General features: G+C 36.3%; 1 protein-coding gene across 2 annotated transcripts; it reads right to left on the bottom strand.

Annotated features, from left to right (window-relative positions):
• Positions 1 to 783: 783 nt before the first annotated feature.
• Positions 784 to 11,321, bottom strand: LOC105160133 (Gut esterase (DUF1350)). Of its 2 annotated transcripts, none has more exons than XM_011077398.3 (10): positions 11,028 to 11,321; positions 9,602 to 9,671; positions 9,108 to 9,232; positions 8,549 to 8,657; positions 8,404 to 8,467; positions 8,263 to 8,318; positions 7,820 to 7,927; positions 5,902 to 6,051; positions 1,763 to 1,933; positions 784 to 1,605 (listed from the first exon to the last, which is right to left on the bottom strand). In XM_011077398.3, exons 1-10 carry the CDS (start codon positions 11,243 to 11,245, stop codon positions 1,372 to 1,374), a joined length of 1,305 nt encoding a protein of 434 aa, XP_011075700.1. In that variant the 5' UTR covers positions 11,246 to 11,321; the 3' UTR covers positions 784 to 1,371. The 2 variants fall into 2 exon arrangements, with proteins under 2 accessions (XP_011075700.1, XP_020549058.1); XM_020693399.2 differs by lacking the exon at positions 11,028 to 11,321 and adding an exon at positions 10,049 to 10,984.
• Between the last annotated feature and the right edge of the window lie 1,170 nt (positions 11,322 to 12,491).

Here is a 12,491-nt window from a genome sequence, read left to right on the forward strand (position 1 = left end):
GAAATCTCACAAGATATAGAAAAAATTTCCAACCACTCTTGAAGGAAACAAAAAGTTCAAAATAGAAATGAGAAGAAATTCATACTCAAGGGGTTCGTGATTTATGTAAAAATACATACTAAAATTTACAATATAGTATATATTATGCAATCTATTTTATTACTTATAAATTTATGTAAAAATGTGATGATTCCCATAATTTAATCTAATAATAATAATAATAGTAATAGTAATAATAAAATTAAAAATAAAAAAAATTAACTCAAGCCCATCATATAGGAGTCAAGCTCGAACTCGAGAAGCCAAAAAAGTCGAGCTCGAGTCATTGACACCCCTACTGCACACCCACACAAGTGATGAAAGAGAAGGCACTTAGCAGCTGGGATTCAATTTGTTATTTCTCATTACAAAAGCGTTTATACCACGTTTCTTTAAGTTTATCTGCTCTCCTTGGTAAATAGAATTTCCTCAGTTTCAACTTAGTAGGCGTGTTAGTCAACTCCAGCTGGTAGTTTGTTAGAGTCAGTTAGGGAGATTAGTAAGCAGCAAGTATTTAAGACCAAGGTATTGTGATTGTGTTAATCACTATTCATCTTCAAAAACAACTAATTGAAACCCTTGAAATTTCAATGACGTCTTTCTTCGATTTTGTTTGCTGCGCTTTGTTTCAAACCTTGTATGTGTAACACCTCATAATATACTAATTAAAGTACGTATCAGTACGAACAACTCAATGCTTTATACATTCATGTAAAGGTTACACTACGCACTACAAAAAAAAGGTAAGAAACACAAAATGTGCCAAATTATTCATACTTCTATAAGAAATATACATACACATACATACATACATACATACATACATACATAGAATATACATAGATATCAATTGACAACAAAAACCAGGTCGAGTATAAGGAGAAGGAACCAACTATTAGGAGGATAAACAAGTGAAAAGATCTCGATTCTAAGTAATTTATCTGGGACCTCTATCCACTTGCAAGCCTCAGCAGCTGACCATTCAAATGCAGTATACTCCAACTATGAATTTGGTTTTGGACTCCTAAGTGCCCTTTCCCAATTTCATAATCTCTGTATTTAAATCTTTACGAGGCAAATCCCTATGCTTAATGATACAAGCTTGACAAGGTGGCATGGTCCGTGCTGCATCACACTTCTTCACAGCCACCAACGATTTTTTACATTATCTATCTGAACTCCGGTTCGACTACACTTATCGAATATTACAAAGATTTTTCAAGCATTTAAACTTCATATGCACATCATATACAGGGACCTAAGGTAAGATGATGATGAAAGTATTGATTAACCTGGGATTCTTTATGCATTTCCTCCCTGCTTGTTTCCTCCTTATGGCCTTAAAAGCCTAGGACCAGAGTTAGAGGCAATCCACGTTGTAATTACATCCACAAGGAGATCAATTTCCTTTGGATTATATGCACGGAAAATACTCGAGTCTGCACCAAATGTACTGCCCACTTCTTTGGCAACAGCCTCCCATGGTGTACCTGCAGTTAAAGTTGCCAACAACTCTCCTCCACGATTGACAGCATCTGCCATTGCTGGGGGCACATCTGGAAGAACCTGAACATTGAAAATTTTCCAAGTGTTATATCAGCAAACTGATTAATAAATATTACTTAGGATGGTGGTTCTGGTTCCCGCACTTATACTGAGAGACAGCTATCTGCAGGTTCATTGTAAATGTATTCTCAGTATATTGACACCATTTATTTGTTACCTGTTGTAGAGGCAGCCCATGATCCCCAGGTAATAGACGAATGGACATATCCAGCATTGAACTGATAGCAGAGTCCGAGCTCAGAACCTGGGCTAGTGTAGAAGTTTCATCAATGGTATCATCTTTGAACTTTATTAATAAGTTCCTTGAGATGCCATAGTAAGACCTGATCTGTTAAATGCAAAATCACATAAATCAATATATTACTTATTTTTATTCATCATTGAAGAACTTCCTATTCATCACATAAATCAGAAATATGTATCTACACATCAAGTCCTATCCAGAATGTGATAAAAATTGAGACGCAGAAGTTTCCACATCTTGCAATTAGGCCCTTCAGAAACAAAGGTACAAGTACGATTCAATGAGGCAAGGGAGAGATCATCATGATCATTCTTGGCACCTTCTCCCTCTTCATTTTGGGCAAAGTATAATATAGCTAAGTAAAGGTAACACCTTCTCATATAGGAATTCCAGGTCAAAATTTTAATACAATTTTGGGAATGAAATCTGAGAAAAGGTTTGCTCCACTAAAAGGGAAAAAAATGCTTAGTGCTAAACAAAATGAGTTGCATAAAGTGACATAAAGGTCCTTACATGTTTGTGCATCCATTTATCGCCAAAAATTATTCTTCCTCTTTCTGCCATGAAAAATCTTCTTTATTTCTAATAGTCGTAAGAATATGCTACCACAATCACAGTTCATAACACGATCCTCGAAAAACCCAAACTAAAACTGCAGAAAGAAGTTCTTAAATCACATCCAATCCCTCTGCATTGTAATTTCACCAAGGAATTTAAATCTGCCTTTTGGAATATTCAGCGTAGCATGCTGTATCAGTGCCTGAGAATGTTCGAAGCCCTCCAAGTGAAAACAGAAAAGTATTGTAAAGAGCCTACCCAGGGTTTAATTACTGCAAGATAGAATCGGGTCGCAATACTATATCCGTGCTTGAGAAAGTTCAACGCCCTCCAAGTGAAAAGTATTGGAAGGAGCCTATCCAGGGTTTAATTACTCCAAGGTAGAATCAAATCCCAATTGTAAGTCCATATTTGTCTTAAATATGATTACCTAAGATGTAATACAGTGGAGTTTGATGTTGACCAAAAATACTGTCTAGATGGTCCCAAGTTATTTGGATCATTTCAAATTAGTAAGAGTACGATTTGTATGAAACATTTTTGGTCAAGGGGCCAGTACTGACAACAATAACAATGTTTGTTCCTAATAAATGAGTTGAGTAGTAATTAGTTGTGTAGTACATAACCTTAGTCAAGGTGCAAATCTAAAATTAACACATTTTATTAATTCAATTATCACCAAATTCTAGATTTAAGATAATAAGAATGTTAGTTTACATGAAATTTAGTCTGGTCACAATCCACAGAAGCTTTTATGTTGAAAAAATAATTCAATGAGCACAATACAAATTTTTCTCTTATTCTCTCTACTTTCTCACCTTTTCTTTCTATATTCTCTCATTTTAAAATTTAAATTTAAATCTCACATAATAAATTCTACTTACAAAGTAATACTGCATATTAATTTTATTATTTAATTGTAATATACTTTTTTAATTAATAAATTGTTGAGATAAATACATTTTTGGTCCTCAAACATAGTCACTAATGCGGTTTTGGTCCTCAAACAATTTAAGGTTGCAATTTTGATCCTTAAACTTTAACTTTTTTGACACTTTTGGTTATTCAATTAACTTTTCCAAAAGTTTGCTATTTTCCTCCCATTTTGTGGTGTTTTTCAAGTTGTAATCCAATGCACCCATTTTTTTACTATTTTTCTTCAAACTTCAAAAGAGAATAAACTAAAAAAAATAAATTTAAGCAACAAATTTTCTACATAATCTTAACAAAAAATTGTCAATAATAGAAAATTTGTTGCTTAATTTTTTATTTTTTTTATTTATTCTCTTTTGAAGTTTGAAAAAATAGGAAAAAAATGGATGCATTGAATTACAATTTGAAAAACACAATGGAAGAACATAACAATTTTTTGCCACTTTATATGAAATTTTCATTAAGTTTAACGGAAAAGATAACGGAAGGACCAAAAGTGCTAAAAAAGTTAAAGTTTGAGGATCAAAATTGCAACTTTAAATTGTTTGAGAACCAAAACCACATTAGTGACTATGGTTGAGAACCAAAAAATCATTTATCCCATAAATTGTTTGTTGTTACCCAAATTTATAATTATATTATTACAGTTATAGGATTTGTTAATAAATTGAATAAATTATAAAAATCAAAATTAACAATTGATACTAGCTTGGGTTTAAATACAATATCATCTATCATTGTAGAAGTTAAATATGAAAAATTAGATTTGGTCCATCCAATATGTACCAATGCGATATTTATAACAGAATTTACGTACTAGCTAGACTAACATAAAACTTATGCATCCATAAAGTACCTAAATAGTTTTTAATCTAATTTAAAAAAGAATAAAATCCTATGTAATTATTTATGGTCTTTTACTTTTCTCATTAGCACAAGCTTTCATGATTAAATCCTAATTAGTTTGAGCTCTTATAATTAACCAAATCTTTTTTTTTCCCCAAATTTTTAAAAAATTCATCTTCCTTCCCCTAGAATTATAATAGGAATATGACAACTGGTGAAAAAATTACAGAAAACATCATAAATCCAGTCATGCACAATGATCTAAATAATCATTACTCCGCCATACGAAGTCCTCTACATACCCATACGATATGGTTGGAGAGCTCACAAAGTTTATGAATCTAGTTCCATTCAAAAACTTATGATAGAAAGAAATCAAACTGTCAGCTTTTCTTAAATCAGAGATTGAGATAAAAAAGGAAACTTGTATATATTTTAAGTTTTTACTCGAAAATTGATACTGTCCAATTGTGACCACCCTTTTTACTATTTAACAGTTATTTGTAGGTAGAATAGGTATATGGAAGATTCCAACAAACATATTATAAGATTCATAGTTCTATAATATGTACAGATGTATAGATATTGATAAAATGTTCTTCTTTTTAGAGAAATTTGCATTATTTTCATAACATTAGTTGAACTCCTGATCCGACATCTTCAAAGAGTCTAATCATAGATAGTAGGGATTTTTTAGGCTTTGTAAGCTAAAGATGGATTTCTTTTGAACCACCAATATAATGAAGGATGAAATCTAAATCTGTAAGATAGCATCTTTTTTCTGTGCTCCTGCTGTCAGCATCTCTGTTTAGCATATTTGTTGTGCTTTTGACTGGAAATTTACATAGAAGCATACCCAAAATGCAAATTGCAATCCGAGTTTGCAAGAAAACGTAAAGTTCTTGCTGATAGAAGTGAAAGTCTTGGTTTGTGTGGATACAAGCATGGGGAACTGTCAAAAGTGCACGAACTTAGTAAACGAAGATGATCAGAAAAAATGATTTGATATATCAAAAGATACTATATTTATAGTTTTGATTTCTCCCACTATGATGTAAATTGTCTTTAGAAATCCACCCCAAAGAAAAGACTACGAGCCCTTTGATCTCTAAGACAATACTCCTAAGATTTGTCGGAACAAGAACCTAACCCAAGTTAAGAAGGAGAACAATATAAAGTACTCTAGATGCTAGAGAGAATGGTGGAAGACCAACACAATGGTTGACTTGCACTGAAGACAGCCAGGAAAGGCCAGCATTGTTACTCAGAAACACTGAACCTGCACCCTTAACTTAAGGAGAGTATTGAAAAATTGATGCACTTGGGGTAACCTTGAGCAAATACCTAATTATTTTCTTTAACTAAAAGCTGTCAGTTACTAGGAAAGGTCAGGTTTGGACCATTATGTATTTGTTTTAACTTGCACTGCTTCATAAAAATTATGCAAATAAAACTGACTGCAATAGGACAAGCTAAACAATAAGTGCACATGATGCAAGACAAATCAGATTTTAAAAACTAATGGAAGTGGAATGATGAGAATCTACTGAAATCTCATTGCAGCCAGCCATACCATGTGAAAAAGTGTCCAACTTATACTAATTTCCAAGATCCACAAAGCATAACAGTAACAGTAGTAGAAAGGCAGCTATCTTGATTTAATTAAACATTAACCAATTACTGAAAAGGATACCAAAAGTGGAAGCTGAGTTTACCAAACGTCGAGTTTCTTCTGGCTTAGGTGAAAATTCTTCCCTTCCTTTAGCCAAGTCCATGTACAATGGAGGCAGCTGCTCAACCAGAGGAAGAACTTGCTTCAAGATGGATGGGCTAAGGTTCTCAAACTGCTTCCTCGTCATCTCAGCCTGCAGATATCAATTTGAAACACCAAAGTATATGTTCACAGGTCCTACATTTCATGAGGAAAATAGCAAGCTAACCAAGATGAGCTTTTAAACCAAGAACATCCAACATAAATTACTACACATACCTGCATAGACAAAGGACACAACGGAGCAAATATTATCCAGAAACAGGGAATGGGTGTTGTGACAAGGAGCAATGAACAGAAAAAATGAACAAATAAGTAGGCGTGGCAGTGAAGTTCGAGAGTACCACAAAAGTAAGAAACACAAGGCCATCTCTTTTAGCTAGTAAGTACTTTTGGCTCTCAAAGATATCCCTTCCAATACCCAAAAGGGCAGAGAAACCCAAAAGAACTTCTGCATTAGCTTCCTTATTTTGGATATGGATTTAAATTCATTGTTCAAGCCAAAATACCTAAACCTTTTCTATTACAACATACAAAATCCAGTACGGATGAATGAACCCGCTTGCGTTACTTTCCCAATAGATACTCCATTTCTGTCACTACTTTCAAAGTGGTGCAAGTTTAATTTTGGAGCAAAATTCTTTTTACAAAAAGTTAACTCGTATAAGAACAAGAAATTCACTCTGAACCACTTGCAACTAGATGTCCACTCATAATATCCATGGTTGAAGAGATCGTAGAGGTTTAGTTGTTTGCTCCATTAAGCCATAGTCCAGTCATTGGTTTTCGTCACCTAGCAACATCAGTGTTCTAACTCATTTCATCGAGAGATAGAAAGTGATAAATTGGTCATAAAGCAGCGCAGAGATAAAGGTCGAGAACAAATGAGGATAAACTGACCATAGTTTTAAGATGATATTGGTTGCACGTGATAAGTGGGTTTTAGAGGAATAAATTCCATCTTAACAGCCAGAAAAGCAAGCAACTATCAACCAGTTCCTCCAGTAGGGTACATGAATCTGAGAGCAACTGATGCATCTGATTCCGACATCTTTCGGCACATAATTTTAAATATGGTAGGCCAGCATGTTGTTTTTTTTTGGGAGGCAGGCGTAGGTGGTAATCTCTCCAATTCAACACGGTTTCCATGTGGATCTTAGCTTACAGAAAACGATATTAAGCTAAATAGATTCATATAGGAGTATCCAAGAGAAGTGGACGGGTGGCATGGCAGCTGAGCAATAAAGGCTTAAATGGAGATGTTGTGGGGTAGGGAAGTTGGAGGAGATCGCTGTTGAGGTGAGACAGTTGATCAGGAACTTGTGGAGTTGATGTCCCAGTATACATAATAAGGAAGGTGATAACTTTTAAAGGAATGACAGGTCAGAGACTAATCTACAGGAGATTAACTGGAGAATCTGTAATTGATTTCTGGTTCTGCTGAAGAAAATGGAGAACATAGCAAACATTTGATGCTTGCAAGAGTAGAAAAGTAATGCACCACAAACACCTATGCACCAGGGGAGAAAGCACAGCTAGGTAAAGTCCCTACTCAATCTTCACCTTGACCAAAGACCCGGAAATTCTTTCTTCATAATTTTCATGCTAATGCTATCACATATTACATCTGCAGAATAAAACGTATTTTCTCCTATTTTCTTTCTAATCACGTTTCAGAAAGATTCAAGGGTTTTGGACCAGCACAATGATGGTATCCTCAAATTAGTTAGACAAAGAGAAATCCCAGTTATTATGAACGGAAACTAAGAATAATAAAGCAACAATATCTGTAATGAAACATGGATTGCATCTGAAGTTACCTTCAAATTGTAAAATACATGAGATGTAAGTCAAAATCTCACCCCAAGGCGAATAGTTGGTGATGATGCTATTTGTGATAAAAATGGTCCGATGCTTTGTGCCATTGGGACAAGAACAGGCGAAAACAGAGGAACAGCTAAGCTTGCTTCCTGAAATTAAATAAACAACCATTTTCACAATTGTGGATAACTTGAAAGAAATTACAACATTTTGTGACATGAATATTTGAAGCCTGAATTGCATGTTCTTTGCTTTATATAAGATTGAGACCAACTTAAGAACCTGCTAAAGTTGATGGGTGTTACCTTTATGTGGATTATAATTTGAAGGCATAAGGAATAAAGAAAATTCACAAATTTTGACAGATTCCTTAATAGTTTTATGTTCTCGGTTGACATTAGCCATGTTAAAAGTGGATGACCTATAAATTAGGTAAATTTTCGAACCATCAGGGGTAAAAGAAAGGTAAAAACTCATACTGTACCTTGTTGTTGAATGCCATTAGTATATTTCCACTTCTTTGCACAGCATACCTTGAGCCTGATGATCAAACAACAAAGTTATCACCAGAAGCTAAACATCTGGAACTGCTTTAACATAAATAAAACATTAATGACGAGTCTACCAATGAGAAGATGAATAACGGATCCCAGAGAATGACCAATGCCAAAAGTAGGAATATCCTCAACCTGCAAAAAGAAGCAACTCAACAATAGAAAAAATCAAAAGCTAGGATACAAATACTTCAACAAATTTTAGATGAAACTTACTGTTTCTTGGAGATACCGAAGACACCTCTCAAATTTAAACTGCACTTCATCTGCAATGAGGAAGTGATCAAAACCACTGGCATAAGGTGTAGCAATAACTAATATACCCCTGTGCCACAAAGTGCAAAGTAAGCAAGTTACTACCTCCAAGTACTCAATGATGCTAGAAGCAGAGATTCTAATTAACTACCCCTCCCCCCTTCTTCTTGCCTGGCCATTCCACCTTCCAATCCACACCACAAACACATATAGGAGAATAAAAGGCAAAGGAAAATGGTATCTAAAGTTGACATATATAGGAAAAGCTCAGAGAAAGCAGCACCAGAAGAGGGAAAGATCCAGCTTCCAATAAAGCAACTCAATGTTACAATGTAATTTATAGAATCAACAAATAATATCAACTCAACTTCAAAGCAGTAGGACTTAAAAGAACAAGGAATGATATCAAACGTAAGTACTTGTGCAAAGTCCCGTAATAAATGTCATGGCAGACAATGGTATGATCATGTCTGCCCAAGTAATTTACTGATCAAACTGAAGGATCAGTAAAACTACTCACTTATTTGCAAGACGTTCCAAGAACAAGCGGTAAGTAAGCTGTGGTGCAGCCCCCACAAATATGCCACCAATAAAATGTACAATTGACGTTAACTTGGAGTTCCTTGGTCTCAGCACCCATGCGCCCTATAAAAATTCATATATGTTATCAGCAATTATGCTAAGACCACCTGGACCATATATACAGCTGCCATGTAAGCCTGATACTAGCTTTATTTCTTCAGCATTCAGAAACTGTAACATGTTTTTTTCTGCAATGAGGTAAGTAAAAATCGCACGACACTGACTGTCAAGTGTCAAAAGTTATTTGCACCAGAAAGTTAACTCATTCCTTTGAATACTTCCTTTGGAGTAAATGATTTATAGCAACAAACATATAAAACAAAAAGAAAAGACATAACCCATTTCCAAGACAAGCTGGCAGATTCTCATAGAGCATCAACTAGATATACAGTGAAACAGCTAAACTGGTTGCTATCTTAAACTAAAGTATACCTCAATTTCACTCCAGTCGCCTGAACCACCCCAACCATCTTGATTTTGCTTCACAGTCTCCATAAGTACTCTGTAGATGAAGCAAATTGATAACATTATTTAAGCTACTTTAAGTGGATTAGACCAGCCATATGGATTTGAATAGAAACTACTGTATTCAATCCACGTTATGATGCAAATAGTAATGAATTTGGAAGCATCTCTAAAGCTTATAAGCCTAAGACGGAAAGAAAGCTTCACATTCCTTAAATTCATAGGAGTGAAAATGAAGGCCAAGCAATTGAAAAAGTGGAGTGAGTGTGGATGGGTTCTCACAAGACAACCAGGAATGGAGTTCACAGGATTTATTTTCTAAGACAACAGGATGAAGAAATTAAAGCTTATGGACCCTTTTATAATAACTGGACTTGAAAAAACTGCATAAAAGTCATCTAATTCTGATAGTACCGGTGACGAGGCTTGAGGTTTCTGTTCCATCTTGTTGCCAACTTAAGAAGATAGAGCTTTCACCGCAAACGGCAAGGTGCAAGAGAATGCGATTCAGTTTTCATTTATGTCGTAGAAGAAGTATGAGAAGCAAGAGTCAAGCAACATTCAATATCCACCATACTTGAAGCCAAGCACAACAAATCCACAAGGTGGTGCAGATGAAGCTTCGCAAGAGGACGAGGAACTGCAGACTAATGGTTTGATTGTGCAAAAATATGATCTTAAGGATGGCAAAGTGAGCTGATTACTGGGGACTTCACTAAAAAGGTTGAAAAGGAATAGAGGAGTTTCAAAGCTTTACATCATTTATGAAAAGGATCTCCGTAATTTCCCCCTTCCTTTTCTTTCTTTTTTCTTTTCTGTCTTTTTTCCTTTAATTGGTGGTGGTGGGTGGGGTTGGGGGTGGGGGTGGATGCGCCGTGACAGTAGAAGAATGAGGAATAGCTATCTGTCAAGGATGGAGGCATCATCTTGAACAAGTGAACGTTATTATTCACACAACATAAGTGGAAGGCCACAACCAGGAAAAAGGTACTGATCTACCAGTCATAAGGAGGCAAACTAACTCTCAAGTGGCATAGTTGGTTCTATAGCAAGAAACACCGCAGCTCCCACGCAAATACTGCTAAGATTAGGCATGCAGCAATATGGTGCAACACTCTTAGTTTCTGCTTATAAAACTTCCTTTGCTGGATTGTATCAGCTGACCCTGAGTAATTGAAGGGCTAAAGATTTTCATATTTGTCTCCCTCGATTCTTTACTCTGTTCTCTATGCTGTCTCTCAATTCTCTGGATTTCTCAACTTCCGCAACACAGTCAACATCACCAAAATAGACCCACAAAGAACACTCAGTACAATGACCACCATCGACGATGAGATGCCACAAGAGAAAGAACGAAACAAAAGAATCAAAATAAAACGGGTCAGACAATAACCTCTCAATGTCCCTGTAAAGCTGGATTCCCGTTGTTTCCGGTTGACTATTAGGGTTGGCGCCGCCATCGGAGCTGCAATATATTCGGATACGGCGCCCGGAGCTACGGTTGTTAACAACGGACTGAGGAAATCGTACTAGACTCTGGGAGGAAATGGAATCGGCGTGCCGAGAGGAAAACCTTAGATGAGGCGTGCCAGTCCATATACAGGCCGCCATGGCTTACAGATGGAGAAGAGTTTCTCGTCGTTCTCGGGAAATTGTTTTCAGTTTCTTGGTTCTAGATTTGAGCCCACCATTTGTACATTTTCCATTTCTACCCCCTTTAATTATATTGTATTATATTTTGACCCATAATGTTAAGATGTGAAGATTGATTTGACATGTTGCCAAAGATGTTGAACAAGTCAAGGATGACCCGGTCCAACTTAGAAATCTCAAGTTGAGTTGGAGACTCTAAGTCAAGTCAAGGATGACCCGGTCCAACTTGAAAATCCCAAGTTGAGTTGGAGAAGGATAACCCGATTCAACTTAGAAATCCCAAGTTGAATTGGAGACTCTAAGTCATGGCTATAAATACTACTCTTATTGTCATTGCTTTGTAGAGTAGAGTAGAGAGAAAAACATATAAGTTCTTTGTATAATCGAGAGATAAAAAAAAGAGTTGAGACGAAAGTGAGTGTTGTCTTTCACGTGTGGTGAAGACTTACATACTAGTGTGTGTGTATTGTACTCCTCAATTTTCCTCCTCTTTGAGTGTTTTCTCCTGGCTTGGTATCGCCCCCAGACGTAGGATTTATATCTGAACTAGGTTAACAAATTCGTGTGTCTTTTATCGCCTTCATATTCTAGCTGTTGTCCATCTTGACCCGATTCATTTTCTAACAACTGGTATCAGAGCCTGGTTCAAGGAGTTAAGATGGAGGGAAAGATTCCAGTCGAACGGTTCAATGGTTCCGACTTTGGGTTTTGGCGTATGCAGATGGAGGCCTACCTGTACAGGAAGGACCTGTACGAACCACTTGCAGAGAAGCCCGAGAAGACGAGTGATGAAGAATGGAAGGTGCTCGATCGAAAGACGATGAGCGTAATAATCCTGTCGCTCTCTCGGAATGTCGCCTATCATGTGAAGGGAGCGAAGAGCACGAAGGAAGTCCTACAGACTCTTGCCGATATGTACGAGAAATCCTCAGCAATGAACAAGGTCATACTGATGAAGAAACTATTCAGGTTGCAGATGGAGGAGAGGAAGTCAGTTGCCGATCACCTCAATGACTTCAACCAACTCACGACACAGCTGGCGTCTGTGGATATCGTTTTTAACGATGAGGTAAAAGCGTTAATTCTGCTCTCATCTTTACCTGACAGTTGGGATGTGGTTGTTACTTCGGTGAGCACTTCGTCTGGGAAGGAGAAGATGAAGTTCGACAACATCAGGGACATGATGTTGAACGAGGAAACCCGT

The sequence above is a fragment of the Sesamum indicum genome, linkage group LG4 (assembly GCF_026168435.1).
Source record: "Sesamum indicum cultivar Baizhima isolate 11 linkage group LG4, ASM2616843v1, whole genome shotgun sequence".
NCBI lineage: Eukaryota > Viridiplantae > Streptophyta > Magnoliopsida > Lamiales > Pedaliaceae > Sesamum > Sesamum indicum.

Bases quoted from the DNA above. Each gene is read 5' to 3' on its own strand.
- LOC105160133 (XM_011077398.3), bottom strand. From the start codon at position 11,245: ATGGCGGCCTGTATATGGACTGGCACGCCTCATCTAAGGTTTTCCTCT. The intron at 9,233-9,601 runs GTATACTTTAGT...GAATTTTTATAG, and splicing joins GCGACTGGAGTGAAATTGAG to GGCGCATGGGTGCTGAGACC. The intron at 6,052-7,819 runs GTGAGATTTTGA...TGATATCTGCAG, and splicing joins CACCAACTATTCGCCTTGGG to GCTGAGATGACGAGGAAGCA.